The following is a 26,080-nucleotide window of genomic DNA, read 5'->3' as shown; positions in this document are numbered from 1 at the left end:
TCCTTGAAAATCTGTCCATTGTGAGGTTAGTTTGTGAATTCATTATTAGTTTGTGAAGTTTGAATAAAAGTTTGTAGTAGTGTTTAGTTCTAGGGTTAACATAACTGGCTTGAATGAGCTGTTGTGTTATTGTAGTATGGGTGTTGGAAGGGGGAGTAGTGGGTGATTAAAGTTATGTGAAAGAGCATGAGTATCGGTCTGTGATCTGGGGTAGTGCAGGCCTGGGAGGGTGAGATGTTCATAAGCTGTGAGAAGATAGGTAATTATCAGCAAGGGTATAAGGTAGTAGGAGGGCTTTGAATTAAAAGCTGCGTTTAAGCCTTGTAGAGGCATTGAAGAGGTTTGAAACTAACAATTGTTTAGGAATGAGGGTGGGAGGATAATAGATGAGGGTAGAGTAGAGAAATAGGGAGGGTGTTGTATTTAGGGTGGGTCTTGCAATTGCTGATTGGTTCTGTAATTAGAGGAGTGGCAACTGTGGCTATAAATTTAGCACCTCTAGGGTATCGGGTGGAATTTGGGGGCAGGGTGGGGCGTGGATCGAGTCTGAGCATAGCGAGGGCAAGCGTAGTGGGGCTAATACAGAGCACAAGAGTTTTAACAGTTTTTATATGGTGAAATAGTAAACCATATAACATTTAGCATAAAAGTAATTTAGTGAACTTTCTAACTTCAGCAGTATAAATTAGAGAACCGTGCTTAGTGCTGTTTCTTGTGAGTAAGAGAACATGTATACTAATTGTATGCATTAGTAATAAGAATGCAAGTTCAGCTTAGAGTTCATTTGAAACACCAACTAATTCACAATAATGATATATTAACAGTCACTTGTGCAAACATTTCTAGAGAGTACAAGCATATTTTGGCAATTTTACCTGGTTTTCTGTTGAGCACAGTAACATGAACGCCGTAGGGAGGAGGGAGGCTAGATAGGTAGTGAGACTAGATTTAAAAATGGTGCCCAAGGCTCTAGGAGGCAGATATAGACTATGGTAGGATGTGAGGTAATAGGGGGATGGGTGGGCTACACCCAAGACAAAGAAAATGCAATAAATGAAGAAAACTGTCAGTAAGTTTAAGAACCAATTTAAAGGAAAAATATTTCCAGAAAACAAGGTAGGATAGACCCTTCCCTAACGTTTTTGTTTGGAGCCCTTAAGGAGTAATGGGAGATGGGTAGTATCAATACAGGATTTAACAAATGCATAGAATTCCAATAGGTGGGAGTGAAGAAAAATTGTTCAGCTGGTAGTTCAAGGTACAGTGCTCACACTGCATCACTTTATCTCCACTCTTCTTCTTCTTAAAAAAAAAAAAAACAACAACAGGATTTTACTCTGTCAAGGTGAAATGGCATTTTGAGTCCTTAGTTTGGAGTTAACAAATATTCATTACATTAGATGTCCAAAGCTGAAATTTTTTCTGTAGGTGAATTCACTTCTTTAGGATGAGATGTGTCTATTTACTTTTGCTCTCAGATCATCATATGCCTCTTGCAAATGATACCCATGTCTGCTCCTTTATCGCAATCAACCTCTCTGTTCAGAAATCATATGTGGTATTCACTTGGAACTTCAGCTAATCACATGTCAATGGTACAGACAACTGAATTAATAAAATGAGCTTTCTTTTCCATACTCACTCGTCATGCTGAAATTTCTGTAGGTGTTGTTTCTGTCTCACAGCAATGATTATATCTGGTTTGGTAAGATTAAACCGGGTCTATTTAAAAATAATTCTGCTAACCCTAATCCTGCCACTGACACTAGTCTTCCACCTAGCTTTAGAAAAACCCTTTCCGTAACAGTACCACTATTCTGACAACTCAAATTATGGCTGGAGTTAGTGGTAGGGTTAATGTTTGAGAAGAAGTAGACAGTTTGCACCTCTTTCAATTTTTTTACATGTTATTATCAGTGTTTTAAATGTTTGATGTCCTCTGTTCAATATACTGCAGATCACGCTTTCAATACTTTGATTATTTAACTGTATTGTGCATAAATATATACATATATATATATATATATATATATATATATATATATATATATATATACACACACACACACACACACACACACACACACAGATATACATATATATATATAATATATATGTATTATATATATATATATATATATATATATATATATATATGTATTTGTGTGTGTGTATGTAAGAATATCCTCTTTGATAATATACATGCATACACACACACACACACACACACACACACACACACATATATATATATATATATATATATATATATATATATATATATATATATATATATGTATACATCTATACATGGGTACAGTGAATAATGTCAACTCACCACAATGTAGATGGCTGACTGATCAACCACAAAAGGTTGACATACAGAGATGGGTGACAGGTGAGACAGATTGACAGTGGCCAGGTGATGGAATATTCCTTTCCCTAGGGACTGTGCACTCTTGGAGTTAGTATATATAATTAGCAGTGGATGTGGGTGGCACAGGGGGGCTAGACCCCCCAAAAAATTTTATTTTGTTGTTTTAGGCAGTATGTGGAAAGGACTTTACTCTTCTATGAGCAGTTGGTTGCTTGTATTTCCATTGTGAGCCTTCCGAGGTCAACATTTGTGCAGTCGACATTGTGGTGTGTCAACATAAATTAATAATTTTATATACATATATATATATATATATATATATATATTATATATATATATATATATATATATATATATATATATATATATATATATATATATATATATATATATCATGCAGAAACTACTTTCTTATATTAGGGTGCTTCCTTTTATACAGCATTAATAAGAAATAAATGATCACTAACTGCTCTGGAAACATTTACATGTTCCATACTACAGACCACATTTTAAAGAAACATTACTTACTTACTCACTTACTAGAATGAATGCATTACAACTACACCTACATGATACAGCTATCCCTTTCTTCTCTGCACAAAGGGCAAGCAATAGTCATAAAATAGGCACAAACTTCTGAAAGTATCCAGCTAGTTCAAGGAAAACCTTCGCCTCTCTCTCTCTCTCTCTCTCTTAGTAGAGGGCACAGGATAGTTTTAGGGTCTCCATTTTCAACAGTTGTATTCTTGCCACCTCTCTTCTTAAAAGGTATACTAATTAATAGGCTTTCAGAAGAACCAATTTACTTTTTCTTAGCATTTACTGTCATTCCTCTCTGTGATGTGGACACACCCTGATTTTTGGTGAGACTCTCACTCCTTTCAGTGAATGAACGCATCAATCAGGTATGCAACGGGTTATTATGAGTGGAGCTTCAGCATTTTCCGTTGATATCTGAAAGGTAGCTAAGGCTCTGTGCAGACTATCAGGGGATGCAAAACATGCTTTTTATTTGGTAGAGGGAGTCTATAATACTTGCTAGTATCCCTTCACCATGTCGAGTACTGTGAAGTATCTGGCCTTTCTTACATTCTCGTTTAATCACTTCTGGCCATGGCATTTCTATTAGACTTTTATATGCTAGTCAGCTTCCTAAGGTCATTAAATAATCTGAAACTCACAGCAGTCATAAGAACTACTCTTTGGGGCTGCTCCAGTCACTCTGTGACTCTTCTGTCATGCATCTGTATGAGTTCATCAAAAGGTATCTCCATCAAACACCTGTCCATCGACACAGAACTGTCGAAAATAATTTCCATGAATTGCGAAATTTTTCCCAGGGTGAGGAAGTAATTGGCCAACTCCACAACTCTGCCCTTTTTCCTACTGTAGTGTGATCTTGGAGTTGGTATACATAGTTGGTTGGGTGGAGTGGCACAGCCTCCCACTTGAGTAGGTTTGATTTAGTGCACTGTGTGTTCCATTGTACTATGAGACAATTGCAGAAGTGAATTTCAATGGTATCATGTCAATGGAGAGGTGTTCAATGGAGATGTCTTTCAGTGAAGTAACATAGACCCCTTCTATCTTACCTAGTTTGAAAATTTTATGTCCTGAAGGTAATGCTACTCAATGCTAGAAGTCTAAACCTCAAAATGCACTCTCTCAAGGCACTCCTAAAAATGGAAAACATTGATATCTGTGCAGTAACTGAGACCTGGTTCAGGGCTTCAGAGAGCACCCCTGCAATACCAGGCTACAACTCTTACCACACTTTCCGGCTACCAAACCAGGATCAAAACACTAAAGGTGGCGGAGTGTCCATATTCACCAAGGATATTCACACCGCCAGGTTAGTTGCCCAACACAATGCGTCTGAAATTCTCCAGGTGCAACTTAAATTAGGTAAGACTGCAGTCCAAATTGTAGCTTGCTACAGATCCCCTCCATGCCCCAAGATTCTCACTACACCTTTCTAAACATACTGGAAAATATTAATATACAACCAAACACCCTAATACTAGGTGATTTCAACTACCCTGCCATTAACTGGGAAAACTACTTGTGCACCAACAACTTTACCCAGCGGTTCTTGGAATATATAAATTCCAATGCCCTGGGTCAACTAATCCATAGTCCCACCAGGGGCTCCAATATCCTAGACCTGGTCATTACCAACATGGGAAATCGATGCTCCACACCTATGGTCACCCCCTTGTTGGTCAGGTCAGACCATAAGCTAATTACCCTTAACATCCACATCCCACCCCCAACTCCCAGTAAGGAAACCTCCATAAAAAAACTTCTTCAAGGCCAACTTCATGCTACTCAAGTCAGAAATTACAAACTTCATGACACCCATGCAGATGGGAACTGAAAGTTCGACTGCTGAGTCCTACACTAAGGCACTATATGAGCACATCCACTCATGCATGAATTGTGCCATCCCAAATAGAATCAAGATGCTCTCCTTCAAAAAAAGGAAGCCAATCTGGTGGTCCCCTGCCATAAACAAACTTTACAACAAAAGGAAAAAATTGTTGCAGAAAAGAGGAAAATCCCAGGATGCAAAAAAACTCCCTTACCAGCCTCATTAAGAAGCTGAGATCCCTCATAAAATCCTCCAAAGCTAGTTACGAAAATAAAATTGCCAAAGATTCCAAAGACAACCACAAGGCATTCTATAACTATGTCAAGAATCTAAATGGTAATGCTCAGATCTGCTCTGAGCTACATTAGAATGGCATTAAATATACTGATCCCAAGGATATTGCCAATATCCTGGCAGATCAATTCAGTGCCAACTTCACCCCCCTCTCACCCTCTAAATGGCCCATCTCAATATTGGAAGATTGCCAAATTCTGGTAATAACGGCCACACAGGTAAGAAATGCACTCTCCAAAGCTAAGAATACAGCATCCATGGGACCAGATGACATCCCAGTCTGTGTACTACATGAACTACAAAATGAACTGGCACCTTACCTAAGTGTCATGTTTAATCATACCCTCACCTCAGGCTTCGTGCCCACTGAGTGGCGCACAGCTACAGTTATCCCACTCCACAAGAGGGGATCCACCTTGGATACCGGGAACTACTGCCCCATCAGTCTGACGAGCCTGATCTGCAAGGCCATGGAACATATTATCATGGAACTTATAAACAAAGGCATTGGCAGCCTTCAAACACTGGACCCCACCCAGTTTGGGTTCGTGAAGGGCTGATCTTGTCTCCTGAACCTTATTGACTTTTTCAAATCAGTCTCCAGAGCTGTGGATGAGGGTAAGGCAGTCCACACAGCCTATCTGGACCTCGCCAAGGCCTTTGGCACCATCCCCCACTCTGGAATCATAGATAAACTTACTAAGCTGGGCATTAATCCCTACGACACTCGATGGGTTGCCAACTGGCTTACTGACAGAACCCCCACTGTAAAAGTAGCTGACTCCAAATCCAGCTCCAGACAAGTGACAAGTGAAGTACCTCAGGGTTCAAGTCCTGGGACCTCTCTTGTTTGGCATCTACTTCTCTGAAGTACAGGCCAACACTAAGGGACTCTGGCTAACAAAGTTCACAGATGAGTGCAAACTGGGAGCCATTATTGAATCCTCAAATGATGTGGATACTCTACAAAAGGGCCTTACAGAAATAGATGCTTGGTGCCAGAGCCATGGGCTCAAGCTCAATGCCAATAAATGTATGGTTATCCCCTTTGGGAAAAAAACATGTACCCATGAATTATCACATAGGTAGCAGTACACTAAACACCAAAAGTGTGATAAGAGACTTAGGGACACAGGTGGACTGTGGTCTCACCTTCAATAACCACATTGTGACAACAGTCAGGAAATCCTTCTATGTGGCACACCTCATCACTAAGGGCTTTTCATCCAGAAAAAAGGAGGTCATTGTTCCACTGTACTCATCCCTCATTAGACCCATTATAGAATACAATGCCCCATTTGGTATGTACCTGTCAAGACATGTGCAACAACTGGAAAGGCCACAGAAATACCTCACTAAAAGAATCACTGGCCTAAAGCAGATGCTCTATGGTGACTGCCTTAAAAAACTCCAGCTATACTCTGTCACATATCATCTACTCCGAGGCGATCTCTGCTTAACATACAAGGCCATGTCAAACCCAGAGTTGTTGGACATGCTACACTTACAGAAATCCCAATCCCTCAGAGCCACATGCTCCAGGGATCTAAATCTTGTCATCACAATAAACAAAACATGCTGGAGGGATAGGTTCCTGACACAGAGACTCCCCAGACTCTGGAATAGACTGCCCATACATGTCAAGCAGAGTGCCTCTTTGGCCCTCTTCAAAAGGAACCTTGATGATTGGATGGGAGAAAGGAAATTCACCCCGGGGATCACGTCAGTCGCCCTGCTAGACAGGGGACCAGGGAAGTAAATAGTGTGGGAAGAAATAGCCAGGGAATTGTTATGGCTAGGCTTGTATAGGCCCTAGGACCGATAGCCTAGTACCAACCTATGAACCTATGAACCTATGAACTTTTTCTCTCTTATAATTTGTTTTTCTAACTCTGTAAGGACTTAGTCTGTGTTATTTCCATGATATATTCCATTAGTTTAGTTCTCCCAGCCATTTCTGAAAACACTCCTTTATTTCTTAACAAAAAATCAGTAGCTTCTTTCTTTTGTACCCTTGACAAGGATTTCTCTAACTGTACATCATGTAAAGACTCCCTCTTCTCCTCTGTATGAACTTCAGTTTGCAAGCTTACTGCAGAATTTTCTACTTCTTTCTATGACTTCTGTGACTTAAAGTGATGGAGTTGCTCTACATTTCTCTTTCCCAGCAGTCTAATCTGATCGTTCACTGTATTAAGTCTTGACATCAACTTAAAGAGCCCTTGTCACTTACCCATGCATTTGCTTTTCATTGGAGGGTGACTAATAAACTCAGTATTGCATGTCCAGGGATTCTGCATGTGATCCCTTAGTGCCATACCTCTCAACTTCCTAGAGCAAGATATCTGGCAAAGCCATAAATAAAAGTGGGACAAAGGCCCAGAAATAGGGACAATTTTTAAATATTGCTCTTACAAACTTAAAAAGTTGACGGAGTAGCAGGACCTACATGATACAGCTATCCCTTTCTTCTCTGCACAAAGGGCAAGCAATAGTCATAAAATAGGCACAAACTTCTGAAAGTATCCAGCTAGTTCAAGGAAAACCTTCGCCCCTCTCTCTCTCTCTCTCTCTCGCTCTCTTAGTAGAGGGCACAGGATAGTTTTATGGTCTCTATTTTCAACAGTTGTATTCTTGCCACCTCTCTTCTTAAAAGGTATACTAATTAATAGGCTTTCACAAGAACCAATTTACTTTTTCTTAGCATTTGCTGTCATTCCTGTCTGTGATGTGGACACACCCTGATTTTTGGTGAGACTCTCACTCATTTCAGTGAATGAACGCATCGATCAGGTATGCAATGGGATATTATGAGTGGAGCTTCAGCATTTTCCGTTGATATCTGAAAGGTAGCTAAGGCTTTGAGCAGACTATCAGGGGTTGCAAAACATGCTTTTTATTTGGTAGAGGGAGTCTGTAATACTTGCTAGTATCACTTCACCATGTCGAGTACTGTGAAGTATCTGGCCTTTCTTACATTCTCTTTTAATCACTTCTGGCCATGGCATTTCTATTAGACTTTGATATGCTAGTCAGCTTCCTAAGGTCATTAAATAATCTGAAACTCACAGCAGACATAAGAACTACTCTTTGGGGCTGCTCTAGTCACTCTGCGACTCTTCTATCATGCATCTGTATGAGTTCATCGAAAGGCATCTCCATCAAACACCTGTCCATCGACACAGAACTGTCGAAAATAATTTCCATGAATTGTGAAATTTTTCCCAGGGGTGAGGAAGTAATTGGCCAACTCCACAACTCTGCTCTTTTCCCTACTGTAGTGTAATCTTGGAGTTGGTATACATAGTTGGGGGGTGGGGTAGCACAGCCTCCCACTTTAGCATGAATTTTCTGAACAGTGTGAAGTCTGAAACTCAAATGTCTGTCATGATTTTTAACTTCGGCCTTTAATGATTTGCCACATATTTGCCAGAAAACCACCATTTTATGAAAAATGGGCCAAACATATGAGCAAAAATCTGGACATTCTGCAAAAATCTGTATAGTTGAGCGGTATGCCTAGTGCTGGTATTACCAGTTTTAATCTGTTCTATAAATTTACATAGGTTTCTTTCACACTTTTAAATGGAGTCCCCCCCTAAGTTTCCTTAGCATGCCAGGCAGTCATAGTAGAAGCCTGCTGTATAAAATGTAGTAATTCTGGTTGGAAATGGTGGCATCTCTCTGATTATGAGTAGTAAATAAGGTAACAACTAGTCCCAGTTTTTACCATCTGTGTCAGTAACTCTCTTAGCATGGTGGTTGGTATTTTATTAAAGCTCTGTTTTAATCCAGCAGACTGATGCCTTCAACTGTTTGGCTATAAAGCAATGACAAAAGTGGGGCAGTTGCCTTGATGTAAAAGGAGTGTCTTTTAAGGTAGGTGTCTTTTTAAGGATATCCACTTTGGATAATAATGGTGCCAGTTCTCCTTGGCTGGGTCACCATCAAATAATGTCAGGAGCATATTTATGCTGCTGTAGAGAATTAGCATCTGTAATATGGTTTGTACTTGGCAAAAGCAGTATTGAGCAGATCAGCAAAATGGCAACTCCCTGGCCAACTGCTTTCTTTCTCAACCAATGCAAAGTCCAAGAAAACGCTGGAGGTAGAAGTTATATAAAACACAGTTTATTTTTATAGAGTCATAAGAAAATCAAAATAGCTCACTTGACTTAAAATAAAACAGAATTGTTTCTGTGGTTTCCTTTCATCCACCATAGTACACTCACTCATGACTGTCCAGGAGCAATCAAAGTCCCATGACTAATAAATCATCTGGTACGCATATATACGTAGATAAAGAAATATTTTCAGACAGTTTCCCTATCTAAAGTCAGGTTGTGGATGTTTGTTTACCTCAATCTCATGCAGATTTTAGTGTGCTCAATATTAAGGAATGTAGATTATGCAAAAATATGCATTAGCTATCACTTAGTCATACTTAATTCATGAAACTTTTCTCCCAGGGTTTTGCTGAATATGGACTTTGACTAGCTAGACATGCTACTGTCAATAAAGCAAAATACTTTTTTTTTTCAGTTTTATCTGCATTTTTTCAGCTTTGAAGAAATTTGTCATGGATGCTTTCATGGAAAATGTAATATTTTTAAGAGGAAAAGTTACCCTTTCAGCTGTTCTACTCCTTTGTTTTTGGTAATATGGTTTGTAAGCAATTTGTGTTTTTTAACTTTCTTTGGGGGTGGGTGCAAGGGCAAGAATACAAATTGCTGAGCAGTGAGAGGCAGGATTATCCATGCCAAGGAGTTGGCTAGCCATGGTGTAAGTCTAAGAGGATCAGCTCAGTGACTTGGTAATGGACAGAGCCAGTTCTTCTAACCCAAATATGCCTTTATCATTGTAAAATGATACTACTTTGTTACACTGAAAACGTAAAACAAATGCTAGTGCAAATACACCCTGTCATTAACCAAGGCATTGGATAGCTAGGGTCAGTTATTTCAGTTAGCACTTTGGTCCAGACCATAAAAGGGTCATGCTAGCTGGATGTAGATCTCTCACACTAAAAGGGTTAAGAAACTGGATGGAATACAGGTGTGACACATCTATCTGTGTCCACACACAGCATACACACACACACACACACACACACACACACACACACACACACACACACACACACACACTTAAAAGGATTATAGGTAACACCAGGAAGTTAGTGAGTGAGAGATAAGCTGGGACAAGGACTTCCTTGTTTTGTGGAAAAATAAAAAAGTAAAAAAAAAATGACAAAAGCTGGGGACGCCGGCTTGAGTTATTTTGCTGTGTTAAAAAGCTGAGAAGGGCATGTGCTGTACTGCTTAATGAAATAGCACAGGAGAGTGCATCACTACCAAATAACAGACAGTGATGCTGCTTCATTTGGACTTTTTCAGAAAGCGGTATTTGCTAAAACCTTTCATTCTGTTGGAAGGTAGCATTTGGTGCAAAAGTTCAAGTCACTGTTTTATGAATTACATTTATTTGTATTATAAAGAAGTGAATGCATTTTATGTTGAGTTCAACCAAACTGTTAAGACAGTTGCTTGTTTGTTTGCTAGAGCAAGGTGCAGAAAGACCATTTTCTAATTAAAGAATGAACTTCAGTCAGCATTGTTTCACACTTCAAAGGAGGACTGAACATCATTTTCCCTTGGTATACCACTGATATGTGAACTCAAGTCAGCGATTTTATGTGCACAGCAGCAAAAGCTATGCTATGTACATTTGTTATACTTCTGGTTCAAATAAAGTGATGTAAACTACAGTGAAACTGAATCTATAAGCAGCATTTTGTTACAGGTGATGTTCAATGCACAGGAATTCTGAATTGTTACAGAAGTTAGTCCCAAACCCAGATTTTTTTTTTTAAATCTATGAGATTACAGTTTCATGAAAACGTATTAGGGTGAGACTGTGAACCTTACAGGCACATATGAACTTTGTGTAGAGAGAATGTGAAGTTACAGACACGTGAACTTTGTGCACAGAGATTCTGAACCTTACAGACATATATGGGCCACACTTGTTGTTGAAAGCCTGATCATCTGACAATGGAAAAGTTAGTAGAAACTTTGATGTAAGGTCCTACACAACAACAATCAACTAACAAGGCCTTATTCCAAAGCACTGCTGCCATTCAACAGGACCAGGAGTGGGTCTGCTATTAGAACCTGACGCACTTGTTCGCTACCACTTACTTTAAAAGGCAAGTGCCCTAACTTCCACTAGACTGATCCTACTTATTTACTTAGCCATCTCAACACTGGATCATATTAAAATGTACAGCTCTACCAGGGCCCTAACTGTAACCATAAAATATCTTCCTGGTTCATAACCCAAGTTGCTGCTCACTAACCATAAAACTCTGTTCTTCCTCTCTAAACCTAAAATTCCCGATCGCTCCCTAAACTTAAAACTCTAAACCTACCCCTAATCCTAAAGTCACTGATCACTCCAAAGCTTAGAACTCCACTCCCTGGTCCTAACTCTAAAGTCCCGATTGTTTCCTAAACCTAAAACTTCAATCTCCCCTCCTTAAACTCAAACCCCTGATCTCTTCCTAACCCTAAACTCTCCTACTGCTCCCTAAACCTAAATCTCCCCTGCATCTCCCTAACCTTAAACTCCCCTCTTATGCACTAACCCCTAAAGTCCTCTACTGCCCCTTAACCCTGAACTCCCTTCCCTCTCCGTAACCATATAACTTCCTTTTCCAGTCACTGACAAAACCCTAATCTACATGCCCTCCCCCTTTTACTGCCTCCCCATGACTGCCACACTTACCTTGCTCAAATTCAAATATGAGTTCAGGTATAATGTGACAGCTGCGCCCTTTCTACATGGCCGCTGCGTCTTACCCAAACTTATATTTGAGTTCAAGCATGAGCAGCATGCAGGCTGCATAACCGTTGAGTTCCTGTCCTCGACACAGTGGTCTTTGACTGCTTGGCACTCTGGTGTTTGTACTAGACCTGCCTGCAGTATAGTACTGCTGCACATCAGAAGGCCTCTATTTTTTATTCGACGCAAACAGAACCTTGTAACCTAGCAACAGGAGTTATCAGAAAGAAGTTTAAAGGATTAAGGCATCACTTCTGGAATAGGCAGAGTGCCAAAGACTTTGGCCTCTCAGAAGAAAGATGATGAGAGGACAAAAACAGAGGCAAACACCACAGTAGCTAAGAAAAAGAATGAGAAGAGAGAAGACAAAAAAGAGGCAGATTCTCAGTATCTAAAGTCAAAGAGTTACAGAAGCAACTGTAACAGTCATGGAGAGGCTGTTATGAAGACAGTACGCCATTCCAAAAAACATGGAGTGTACTTGTACCAGACATAGTAAGGAAACAGCTGAGCTGGGAAATATTTTGCACAGACTTAAAGAACAAAATGTTTTGTAGCTGTGTTTGAGCAGCAGAATAATACTTTGAGGAAGAACAACAAATGAAGGATCATTCTTTATAGGTGAAAATGCAGTTTGGGGAACTTGTCAAGGGAAAAGAGCTACAAATTGAAGGACTGCAAAAAGTGACTGAACTTAATTTGACTAAGATACAGAAAAAAGCACTGATGCTTTGTGAATAGCTAAACACAATGGAGTTGACACATCTAGAAAAGGTCTCAAATAGATATAAAACCCAAGCTCTTGTTTTATTTTTACAAGAGGAGAAATATAAATTTCTGCAGAAACTGCAGATTATTGACAACATAGTTCTTGACCTGACAGCTAAGTATCAGAACCAGCAATCTCAAAGGGAGTCACAAAATAAAATCCTTCGAAAGCTACTGACTTGTTAAAGGTACAGCTGACAGGGGCTGTTAATAAAATTATGGACTGTGAGCAGGCATTAGGTCTTCACAGTGAAGTGGCTGAAGAAACATTTCACCTCAAACAAAGACCCTTTGGCCCAGTCTGTGCAGCAAAAAGGGCCTCTGCTATTGCGAGGTAGATATGAAGAATTCAAGACTTATAAAAAAGCCAAGTTAAACTCAGCAGGTAAGACATTTGGAATAACAATATAAGAAAAGTGAAGATATTGCTAGTCTGCTGTACAGACGGAAAAATAGGGAGAGAAAAATATTTGTCCTACAAGATGGATGAACAGAGTGCTGATGATTTTGAACTCATAAGTTAAGTGTAAAAAACATAAATGCGGAGCATAAGATTTAAAGCAAACTCCATGATGAATTTGTGGAGATAATAAAAACAAGTTTTAAGAAGAACAATTGATACTCTGAAAATTTGCAAGCAGGCAGTTGCTTTTCAAGATAAATTATTGAAAGAAAACCATAATTTCATATTGACAAGTCTAAGAGAAAAGTAACATTTCCAAAAGCAAATGGTTAAGCCAATGAGTACAGGGACAATTTTGTTCATCAGTGTGATGACATCATGGAGGAGACGGCATTTAGGACACTCACTGTGTAGACTCAGACCATGAAAGGTGTTCAGGGTACTAACCAGACTGCTATCAGCAACCTGGAAAATGAGAAAACAGCAATTTAAAGACTCGGGTACAGGAAACTGCAGATCATAAATTCACATTACTGAACTTGGTAGGCTAAGCTAACAATAGAATCTGAATAAGTTCGTTCAAGCTTTCAGAAGGTTATATGGCTATGTCCTAAGATCAAATGACAGTGTCATACATTATGTACATTGGGTGAGGGATATGTAGTAGCAGCTTAGTATTAATTTGCATACAGGATAAGAGCAACTGTGTGAGCACTCCCATGAGAAATGGTAAGTCTTCATTTCAGGGAAACACTGGGAAAGACCAGCTACTGACTGACTGTATTTTATAGGTTCAGTGGATTAATAAAATATAAGCGGCATTAGTCTGGACATTTAATTAAAAATTGTCTCATACTGTTTCATCCTATGCAATGGAAGACATGCACCATTATTCCCAATGGGGAGCATTCCTTGGGTAAAAAAGGAATTTGTTCCTAATTCTTTTAAAAAAATCTATGAAGAGAACAGGAATTGTCTCAGAACATGTAGACAAAATGGAGTATCTCAAAAATGAGTTAGAAGTCAAAGCTGCACTAGGTACAGTGAATCCACCCATGACAGCAATAAAGGATTTTCCCCAGTTTCTTGATCTGAGGTTATTTATGTATGTATGGAAAATTCCAAGAGATAACAAGAGGCAAAAATGTTGGTGGAAAAACTGAGCAGCATTGCAATATAACAGTGGAACAGTGCTGAGCTTCAAAGAAAAAAACAAGCTGGACTATTACAAAAGCTTATGGAAGACAGAATACTTTTTTTAGTGCCTTTACACATAAAACCATACCCATGGGTTTTCTTTTCGTGAATCTGCTCCTTCTTTACTGATGGCTTTTGAGTGCCTAGAAGACTTTTTCTTGGGGTGCATCATTTGGAATCTGTTACGGCACAATAGCAGAAGATATAGTAGATATCTTTGTTCTTCTTTTTATTACAATAAAGTGCTTCAAATTACAGAGAAATTGAATCAGCAATAGTCATTTTTATGACTACATAGTGACAGTAATAAACACGCACATAGACATACACAAGTATACTCAACAAACAAACACACACATCACAAAGATTGTTGATCACGGGATCAAAGGAAGTTACTAAGCTACTGGTTCTGAGGCTCTTAAAAGCCTAGCCAAGAATTTAGCCCATGTTCCGACAAGTCAGCACCCAGTGCCCCTGTCCAGCAAGGACACAGATGGAATCCCAGGGGTGTATTTTCTGTTCCCTATCCAGTTATCCAGGTTGTGCTTAAAAAGGGTTAATGAGGTACCCTGTTTGACGTGGAGTGGAAGTCTATTAAACAGAAGAGGGAGTCTCTGGGACACAAATCTGTCCTGCCAATAAGTCCTATTGATGTCACAGACCAGGCTGAGGTCAGGCATGCAGGTTACTTGAGTGGAGCTTGACTTGCAGATATATAGCAGCCCCATCAAGGTGGGGTCTGAGATTGCTTTGTATGCCAGACAGAGGTCACCGCTGAGGAGTCTGTAGGAGATTGAGTAGAGGGACAGGGCCTTTAGCCTATCTGTGTAGGGTAGATGTTTGAGGCCCTGGATTCTCCTGGTGAGGAACCTTTCTGGTCTCTCTAGCTGCTGCATGTGCTTTGTGAGGGGGGCATTGTATTCAATACTGGGTATTATAAGGGAAGAATACAGGGATGTTATGAACACCTTGTTCCTGGATGAGATACCCTTACTAATGAGGTGGGCCATGTAGAAAGTTTTTCATACAACAGAGGAAATATGATGGTCAAAAGTCAGGTTGCTATCAACCTGGGTACACAAGTACCTCACGAATGATTGCGTGCTTAGGACCTTGTTATTAATGTGATAATTTGTGGGGACGTCACTCTCCCCAAAGGGGATGATGATGCATTTTTTGGCATTCAGTTTCAGGCCATGTTTCTGGCACCAGTCATTTGTTTGGGTGAGACCCTCTTGTAGAATGCCCGCATCATTAGGGGAACTGATGACAGCACCCAGCTTGCAGTCATCTGCAAACTTTGTCAGCCATGGCCAATGGATTTGGCCTGCACCTCAGAAAAGTATATCCCAAACAACAAAGGCAGCAAGACCAATCCCTGGGGTACACCACTCTTTATGGGTCGACTGCTTGAGGTGGCTTCACCTACTTTGACTAGGCAGTTTCTATCAGTGAGCCAGTTTACTACACATTTGGTAACATATGGACTGATGCCTAGTTGAGAGAGTTCATCTATTATAGCCGAGTGGGGAATAGTATTGAAGGCTTTGACCAGGTCAAGGTAGGCAGTGTGCACTGTCTTCTCCTCGTCCATGGCTTTGGTGACTGTCTCAAAGAAGTCGACCAAATTTAACAGGCATGACCTTGTTGACAAAACAAAACTCTGTGGGATCAAGTGTTTGGAGGTTGCCAATGTCCTTGTTAATGAGGTCCATAATAATCTGCTCCATGGTCTTACAGATCAGGCTAATTATGCTGATGGGTCTATAATTTCCTGGATTGGTGGATGCTCCACCTTTGTGTAAAGGGATGACAGTAGCTGTCCTTCACTCAGCTGGGACAAAGCTGGTACTCAGGCTTATATTGAATAGGATGCCTAATGTTGCTGCAAATTCCTGTTTGAGTTCATGTAGGATGCAGCCTGGGATGTTATCGGGTCACATGGAGGCTGCATTTTTTGCCTTTGAGAGGGCAGTGATGACTTGCTCCCTAGAGATAAGGGGAGGGGACCAGGTGCTGGGGATGTCCTGATTTACTGATGGGAGACAGAGGGGTGAAGTTTTCACTTAACCTCTCTCCCAGCAGGTTGGCTATATCTATGGCATTTGTGCATGCGGTGTCCTTGACCACCAGTTCTGAGCAAATCTGGGTGTTTCCCTTGAGATTGCAGACATATGTGAAGAAAGCCTTGTGAATGTCTGTAGTAGATGTGGCCAGTTTGGACTCGAAGTTTGCTATGGAGGATTTCACTAGTGCTCTTATTTGCTTGTTCAGGCTAAGGAGAGATTGCTTCCAATTAGGCACCTGCTCCTTCTTGGTCCTGGACATTAATTTTTCCTTTTATTATAGAGTTTATTTATTGCAGATGTTCATCAGACAGGTGTAGTCTTCCTTGAGGATGAGGACTTTGCCCTGTCGGGTATACATGATTCCATGCAACTATATAAATGCTCGTATAGAACTTTGGTGTAAATTTGGACATATGTGTCCATTCCTATGGAGGGGGAGGGGCTGTGAAGCTGTTTATACCTTCCCTCAGGAGGTTGTAATCAGCTTTGGAGAAGTTTTTTTGTTTGACCCTATCTGGGGGGGGGGGGGGGTGAGTGGTGATGGTAACTTTGAAAGTGACCACTTTGCTGTTGTGGTTACTCATGCTGATTAATACCAAGTCCAAGATATTTTCACCTCTTGTGGGGGTGTCTACCAGCTGGTCCAAGGCATTTGCATTGACAAAATCAAGGCATCTCTGGGCATTTGTGTTTTGGCATGAGTAGTTTTTTTCTGTCTATGGCTGGATAGTTAAAGTCACCCAGGATCAGGGTAAAGGGTTGAATCTTGATAGATTCAAAGAGGTTCAAATAAGTGGAGTGGGCATCTTGAGTCAAAGTTGGGGGCCTGTAGCTAGCTATAATTTGAATAGGGGTCTTGTCAATGGTTAACTGCACCTGGAGTGTCTCCTGTGCATCATACTGTGTGACCAGCTTGGAGGTGTGTATGTCTTTTATATATATTGCTACGCCACGTCCTTTTGCTTTGCTGTCCACAGTTTGGGGTCTGAATGTATGATAATCCAAAGACAAAATAAATCACCAAAGCAGTTAAAGGACTTCAAAGCACCAGAAATAAAGTCCCAAAAGTAAAACAAAAAAGTCCAATGCCCTTAAATAAAGATGTTTAATAAAATAACACAAACATCATAAACTTCTTTATTTGAGGGTGTTGGACTTTTTTGTTTTACTTTTTGGTCTGAATGTATGATAGGATGAGCAACCTGGTATGGCTGGGGTGGTCTCCACAGCTTTGAACCAGGTTTCTATGACTGCACAAATGCCAACATCTTCCAGGGTTAAGAATGCTTTCAATGAGTGTAGTTACATGTTCAGAGTCCTAGCATTTAGCAGCATGACCTTTAATTTGCATTTTGATGAAATTTTCATGTTGGTAGTTATGACCACATAGCATTGCCTAAAAAAGGGCCAAGGGAGACAGATGCAGGCCGTCTCTCGCAAAGCATTGTGGTATGTCAATCAAGTCTTCCCAGGCTGTCAGGTACTGGATCCCCTTAGAATGACTTCAGAAACTAAGCCAATTGTTAAAGTCAATCATTTTCTGTTTGTATTGAGGCATCATTCTGGGTGATGGTGCTTAGGGCTAGGAACATGCCTATTTGGGACACATATTCAGCGACCTCGATCACATCTCTCTTCATACAGTCAAGGGAGGTACGTCACAAGTCATTCAAACCAACATGAACTATAACAGAGTTATTACAGTACCTGTTGTTGAGAGACTTGAGTGCATGAGTGATATGGCAGATTCTGGCACCTGACAAACAACAAACCGTGACTTTTTCCTTATGCAGCCTGGTGAGGGGCACATCTGTGTGTCTCACAATGGAGTCTCCTATGACTAATATGTTGGGTTTATGTTTAGGCCTTAGTGGCTGTGAGACACAGGTGTGCAGACTATGTGTGGTGTGCTGCGCAGTGGAGTTCGCTTGTGTTTTTGCCTGGAAGGTCTCTTTTGTTTGGGTATCTTTTGATGAGGACTTCCGCATATGTGGGTGTAGGTTGTGTATGTGTGGGTGCTGTTTGAGATGTTGTGCTTGTGTTGACAACCTTCTCAGTACCAGATATACTGGACTGCAAGTGGGAGAGCATTGACTTTAGGCTCTTAATGTAATTGCATCTCTTTAGGTGGTAGTAGTAGAGGGTTGTCCATGTACATGAAGAAGTTGCTACATTGTCTCAGGATGCCCATATCAACCAGACTGGCAGGAGAAAGTGTAAGAAATTGCCCATCCATATTTGTCAGAAAGTGAGGGAAAGAGGCCAAAGAGAGCTAAGAGGGTAGAGGGTGGAAGGTCTAAGAGTAGTACTACTAGGTGATTACACAAGTGCTACTAAGGGAAAATTTGTAGCTGGAGTACCTCACAAAGGGTTAAAAACAGTGCAGCTGCAGCTCTGGATGTAGCAAATCTGTATCAGACTATGCTACTCAATTTAAGGGTTAAGAAAACAGTAAAACACACAAAAAGCACAGATTAACCATGTACAGATAAAAAACATAACTGACAGTATGAAAAAATACAGTTAATCAGTAATGAAATGCAGGTAGTCAGTAAACTGCTTTAAAACTGTGCAAATGTGATAAATTAGCTCACAATCACAACAGTAAAAAAACAGCTCAAATAAGCTATAAGGCTACCAACAAGCAGTGACAAATGCAGCAAACTAAATGCAGTTGAACAGCTAAGCACAAGCAGTAAAATGAAGTAGGAAGAGGCACAATTTTTTTTAGTAGAAAGTGAAGAGAGAGAAGATAATTCAAGTTTAAGAAGCTAAAGGGGTATGCCTTCACAACTGATCTCACTGTACTCAGTAGAATGAGCTGATGCAATGGGACTGGGAGGAGTGTCCAATATCAAATTTATAGTAGAGGCGGGCAACTCAAAAGCCACCAAGCTTTAATACCACAACAACACTTGGGCTGGTGAGTGGGATACAAGATCAGAACAGAAGTAAGGATTGAATTCACTAGGTCTAAAAAACAGTTACACGGTTTAAACAGATATGCAGGAAATATTGTTTTAATCAGAAGTGCAGAAAACAAATAAAAATAAGTACTTATCTTTTGATGGATTACGTTGAGCATAAACAAATGAGCAACTCACTGCAGCTTTGAGCAAAGAAGTACAAACTTGTTTAAACACTGGCTATTTAAGGCAAAGAAACAGGAACCAGCCAAATTATCCAATCAAAAAATTGAGCCCTGTGTATTATCTCTAGCCAGATCAGACCAGACCAAATCCCCCTCCCACAAAGAAACAGCTAGGCCTCTCTAGACAAAAGATTGTACTACAAGCTCCAAAGGTCACAAACAGTAATAGATATTCAGATCTATGCTAGTGTTTTTCAAGTACAGCAACAAGTAAAATTCACAGAACAGACAGAGAAACAAAAAGGAGACAAAGACCAGAACAGAGGTAAGGACTGAATTCACTAGGCCTAAAAAAACATTTGCACAGTTTAAACAGAAATGCAGCAAATATTGTTTTAATTTGAAGTGCAGAAAACAAATGAAAATAAGTACTTATCTTTTGATGGATTATGTTCTAATGTCCTATGCAGAGCAAAAGATGGCAACAACAGATCAAGAAACTCTTTTTATCAATACAATTGTCAAATATGTCTCCTAATTTTTCTTGATGAAAACTTCAAATCCTATTAATCTGGTATTCAATAAGATTCTTCTATGTCTCCTCAGAGAACTGGAGCTCAGTTCACAACATATAGGCAACAATGCATGAGGCTGAGCACTTAAAAACTTGATTCACAGGTAATCAAGAACAATACAAACAAATGCAAAAATATGTAAACAAAAACAAATGTTTTCAGGTGTCAGTGGGCTGTCAGGTGGTTACACTACAAGAGTTAGGTAAGAGGTGGTGATGTGTCCATGTGCATGCTCGCGCATGTGTGTGTGTGTGTGTGTGTGTGTGTGTGTGTGTGCGTGCACGCACATGCACATTCACACATCTCTGGAACTGTGTATTTGTGTATATATGTAAGAAGGTACCTATGTTACCATGAAGCTTGGGCCACTAGTGAGAACACTAGCATGGTCAGATCTGACAGTGTGGCATTTAAATCAGATAAGTGGTACCAAAAAACTGAATGAAGCAACCACTCTGGAATATAAAATGCCCAAATTACCAGGTGGCAGAGTGACTCGAAAAATAAGCTTTATTGAAAATGGTTTAGCACTTTCACCTGTTTTAAAAACATATACCTGTTCAGAACCATAAAAAACATGCAAATGAAGCAAAAACATTTAAAAACCTTAGCTTGTACACACCCGCACTTAAAAAGCCTATCAATTACAATGTAGCTAAACCCCACCAAAAAGTTTAAAGGCACAGTACACTATTTTCTTGAAAGTGTCAGAACTTATCTTAAAAACATGAAAACATACTAGACACAAGCTCAAGTATTAAAATAAAACACAATTACAGTTTTGATGCTCTAATCTTCAATTTACTATTAATAGATATGGCCTTATTGATGCCAGGTGAATTAGATGAATTCAACCATAACTGCCATAGCATTTCCAGTGTTGTTTACCTGGCTAGATGCAGTACATGTCCGGCATTTTATGTCGGTAAAACTAACAATGATTTGAATAAAAGAATTTACCAACATATTTACAGCATTGTTAAAAAGGGCAGTAAAAGTGCCCTATCCAGGCATGCTATCTCTTGTAGGAATTTTATTACGTTTAAGTTTTCTATTTTAGAGAAAATAATTCCTTCTGTTTATGGTGGTAATTGGAAAAACTGATTGTTGCATAAAGATGCTGTAATTGTTATACTAACGGATAATCCCATTGGTACTGACAACTATTTTCTGGATGATGCTGGAGTACAGTTTTGGTAAATGAGTCACACAATTTGCAAGTCATGAATGAAAGAGTCATACTTCAAATTAAGGAAAGTTATTTTTATTTATTTATTTATTTATTTTATTTGCAGTTTGTTTGCTAAGATAGTCCAATTGGGCCACAAGGAGCCCATTGGGGAGAAAAGCTCCAGAAAAATACAAATACATAGTACACATTGCACATTTACATTACAGATTATCTCATAGGAATACAAAGTAAATATAATTAAAAAGGTTAACAATGATAGATTACATCAGTATAGTTTATAAAACAGCAATAAAAACACACTTTTTTAAGCAAAAGTAGCAGCATAGGGTAACTGTAAAGGAGTTGGTCAAATAGTTCAATAGAGCTGTGGAATTATAGGAGGCAGTGATGGCGTATTTAGTTCTAGGAGAGTAAGAAGTGGTATTAGAAGGACTAGGTAGGATGGGAACAGGAGCACTTCTATTGTGAAGTTAGGTGTGAGTGCAGCAAGGTTTTAAATGAGGAGAGACTGCTGGTGATGCAGATAGGAAATGGTAAAGAACTCCAGAGAGAAGGACATTAGGTGATTCCCAGCTGGATGTGTGGGTTTGTGCAATTTAATTAGCTTTTGGGAATTAAATCTTAGAAGTCATTCTGGTTCATACATTTCAACGGTAGTGGCTAGGGAGGGACAAAGAGAGAGGTTGTAAATGAGTTTGTGTGCTTTGATGAGTTGGGTATAAGTGAGGAGGTTAGGTAGCTCAAGCCAGTTTAGTTGGTGAAGAGAATTACAGTGGTGTGAAATGGCTCTGTGACCTACTGCAAATTTTGATATCTTGTTATTGCAAGTGGAGAGTTTTGTTTTGAGGAAGGATTTCAGGTTGGTGAGGATAGATGCACCATATAGGAAGGATGAGATAAGCATTGGCTAGTATGAGCCTAGTGGAAGGAGAGATATAACGATTATGGAGGTATAGCATACCACATTTTTTGTGGGTTTTTTTATATTTACTTGTAAATGTTTGTCAAATTTTAGTTGATCATCCATGAGTACTCCTAGTAGTTTAGTGTCAGAAACTATTTCTAAGGGAGTATTATTTTTGCTGGTGATCATACATGAGTGTTTATCGAGGGAGGGGGTTTTGGAGGTGGTGAATAACATAAGTTTAGTTTTGGTTGCATTAAGAGCCAGATGGTTGTCTAGCATCCACTGCTCAGTAGAGGAGAAGGCAGTTTGGGCAAGCTTATTTAGAGTGGGGATAAAAGGGGAGGAGCAGATAATGGTAGAATCGTTGGCATATTGGATGAGGCAGGAGTTTGGAATTGTTTGGTAGAAGTCGCTAATGAATATGTTGAACAGTAGGGGGCTTAAAATGGAACCTTGGGGGACACCTGTGGGAGTATTAAGGAAGGGTGAAGTGGCTTTATTCCATTTGACTACTTGTTGTCTGGTTGTGAGGTAGCTGGAAAGCCACCTGATACTGGAAGGGGATAGGTTTAGTCCAAAAAGCACTTAAAAGTTCATCGAACACAAGTTCAAATGTCTTTTCAGACCACAAACTCTTTTGAATAGTTTCCTCCAAAAAATCCGAGTTCAGATGCAAAATAAACCATCAAAAGCTTTTATTAACTTAAAGAAACAAAGTGGTAAGCGCTTTCGCTATTTAACTTTTTCAAACCACTTTTAAGTGCTTTTTTGGACTGTTCATTTGTGTTTTACCTGAAGGTTTTTGCTCGAACGACCGTCTGAGTGGATTCTGCACAGTTGATTTCATTATTTTTATTATTTTATGGTACTTTTATTCGATCTGTGCAGGTGCCTTTATTTGCTAGTGGTGCCTTTTATTGTTCGCTGATTAATTAGTATGCTGATAGGGAGAGCAATGGCTTCTGCGGCTACTTTTAGGAAGTAGGAGGGAATTTCATCAGGGACATTGGAGCCAGGTTTTAATTTTTTTATGGTGGATATAGAGATGGGATTGATAGAGAAAGGTGGAGGTTGGGGGCAAGGGCTGCTATGGGAGGAAGGGATGGCTGCACTCTGAGGAGAGGTTGTAGAGGTGTTGGTGAAGGATGATGTTAGCTTGCTTATGGACTCTATGAAGAAAAGAGTTAAATTGGGTGGCTAGGTCCATGTCAGAGGCATCTGGGTTGGAGCAAGGGTTTTCTTTTTTTCCTGGGTTTAAGAGAGATAAGATTCCTTTCCAAAATAGTTTGGGATTGGTGTTGTGGTTGGTTTGGAGAGTGGAGAAATAGGCTTTGCGGTTTGAGGTAACAAGTTTTTTGACTTTATTTCGTAGTGTTTTATATTCGTTTAGGGTGATAGTGGTTTTATTTTTATGGTAACGTGTCCAGGCTTTGTCACAGAGTCGCATGATAGCTAAGGTGTTTTTGGTTAACCAGGGTACAGGGTTACTTTTTATATGTTTTGTTTTTAGAGGGGCAAACGAGTTGAGCAGGTTTGTGAAAGTAGAGTTAAAGTAGGAGAGAGTGTTATCTAGGGGAAGAGTCTTTAATGGGTTCCAGTTTGTGCTTTTTAGTGCATTTGAGAAGGTTTCAGAATTGAAGTTCTTTAGGCAGTGAGTGGAAATATAGGTCTGAGTTAGTTATATGGAAGAGGGGAGAAGGTGGGCAAAAGTGGGGAAGTTGTTAGCAGTTCAAACCCTCAACACTGTGTATTAAACTGCTACTCTAAGAGAAGTAATTTAACTGTATAGTCTGATTTAAAGTCTTCAAAAGGCTTTCTTGAAACATTTTAAAGGTATTATAAACCCCTCCAGGGTGTACAGTAAGCAAGTTAATGTACTTCCTGTAGGTAGGTGAGGACTAATGTCCTTCATGGACAGGGGTAGTCAGTGTTTATCATAGACTTGCTCTGCAAATTACATCCATCGCACCAAGGACAATTGAGGCAACTTGGGATTAACATGGCTAGGCTTGTAAGGGCTCTAGGGCCACTAGCCTAGCAACCACCTATGAACCAATCATATTTAAACATTAGCTTATGCTTTTTCATGCTGTCACATGACCATCAAAATCACTTAATGCACATCTGTCATGGATTATGCTCATGGATGCAGTATATCTTTCTTGCTTTAACTTGATGCTGTGTCACCATAAAATGTCATAACACTTAAAGGAGAACTGCACCCAAAAAACTGAAAAAGCATATGTTTTTCAGCATATTCAGCATATTCTAACTAGTTACACTGACTATTACTAAATAAGTTTGGTTGTAGAGCCACTATGTGTTTGTTTTGGCAACTTTTAATGGGCTATGTTAACTCGCTCTGCTTTCTGTACAATATTTATGATGTCTATGCTTATTTTGATGTCCTTGTTTTGTTGCTTTTAGTCTAATATTCTTTCCTTTTGTCTTTTTTGCAACTTTTAGCTCCCCTGAGCACCTGGTCACCTTGAGTCTCCCCCACCTCTACTTGTGTGAGTGAGGACTCCTCTCACTCCAGCTAAAAGCAAAGGAAACTCTAACCAATCATCATAAAAAAATAAAGACTGCAACCCAGATTTAACTCCAGGAACTCTGCTGTTTTCACTTATGGGCAGTGTAGGTGCCTGCTTTTGTGACTACTGTTATGCCTTGTTAAAATCTGTTACAATCAGGTAGAGCGCATACCCCTGGGGCGACAGCTGCAAACCTACTTCCCCCCACCCTTTTCATCCATTTCACTGGTAATACATTTTGTTTAACTTACCTGTTTTGCTATGTTAAGGTATTGAGCCCCTCTCAATAGAGTCATAGCCTTCAGTCCCTACCCCTCAATACTTGTTCTTCGCTAATTGAACACCAAACAAAAGTGCAAAGTCTCAAGCTACTTTTATCTTTAGTGACGTAGTGTGGAGCAAACAAAGAGTAACAGGGAATACAAATGTAAAAAAGAATAAAAGCCATCATTGCAGACTAGTAAGCAGCATACAGCTTCTACCTGTGGTGTACTCTTACTGATTGTTTTTCTTAAGAGAAACCTTCCAATCCTCGAACAGGGTGTAAGCCTCCTCTGTTTGCCCTCGCTGCAGTGGGGTCTCTCCGCTCCTCTACCCTACCCCCATTCCCACCCATCCCACTTTCCTTTAATTTATACTCTCTACCCAAATACAAAATCTAACCCACCTCATCAAATTACCCTATCCCTACTCCCTAACCTCACACAACCCCACCCTTTTCCCTTTACACTACATATGTTTTACCTGCACCCTTTATCAGTTAATATACAAAATGACCAACATTGCCTATCTACTTATCTTCACTCTCTCCTTAAGTATTCCTCTTTCTATACTAACTCATGCAACTTCTCGCCACACCATGCAATTCTATTCATTTTCAAGAACAGCCACATTAACTACTAAACCACAACCCAATTTAAAAGGCTTTTCTAAAATCTCATCATCCTTATTTAATATTAGCAATTTACTCAGAGTGCTTCCTAACAGCAATATACCAAAAATGTTTCCTTACACATTAGTTAGGTCCTCTTCTAAAACCAACTTCTTCACCTATCTTGCAAGTCATCACCTATTGCTACTTTGAAGTGGTGACATACATCCTAATCCCAGCCCATCTCACACTCATAATATCATTAATAACCCTTTTCCTCCCAAAATACAACCTCCTAACACTCGAAACTTATATATAATGACAATTAACATTCAAAGTATTTGCATCACAATTACTGAATTCCATGCATGGCTCTCACAACATAACCCTGACATTGTAGCTGTTACAGAAACTTGGCTAAAGCCACATATAACTGATACCAAAATAGTTCCAACTGGTTACAGTATCCTATGTAAAGACAGACTTTCAAAGAAAGGGGGTATAGCTTTAATCTATAGCAACTCTCTAACCATTTCAACTTTCCCTAAAACCATCCTAACCTTCAATAACATAGAAATCTTATTAGCA

General features: G+C 39.6%; 1 protein-coding gene across 7 annotated transcripts in view; it reads right to left on the bottom strand.

The window, feature by feature from the left end:
* LDB2 (LIM domain binding 2) overlaps positions 1-26,080 on the bottom strand; it is a 1,425,612-nt gene that overhangs the window by 1,102,697 nt on the left and 296,835 nt on the right. The window contains exon 1 of one of the 7 annotated variants that reach the window (XM_044062194.1): positions 14,342-14,428. The exons of the other annotated variants lie outside the window; for them this stretch is intronic. Within the exon in view, the coding sequence (XP_043918129.1) occupies positions 14,342-14,425 (84 nt within the window). The 5' untranslated portion in view covers positions 14,426-14,428. Of the gene's footprint in view, positions 1-14,341; positions 14,429-26,080 lie in introns of those variants that run through there. 7 annotated transcript variants of the gene reach the window in all.

Source organism: Protopterus annectens, chromosome 2.part1 (genome assembly GCF_019279795.1).
Source record: "Protopterus annectens isolate FY-2018-M chromosome 2.part1, PAN1.0, whole genome shotgun sequence".
Taxonomy (NCBI): domain Eukaryota; kingdom Metazoa; phylum Chordata; order Ceratodontiformes; family Protopteridae; genus Protopterus; species Protopterus annectens.
Note: the sequence above shows the minus strand (reverse complement) of the source record. Positions and strands in the feature narration are given on the sequence as shown.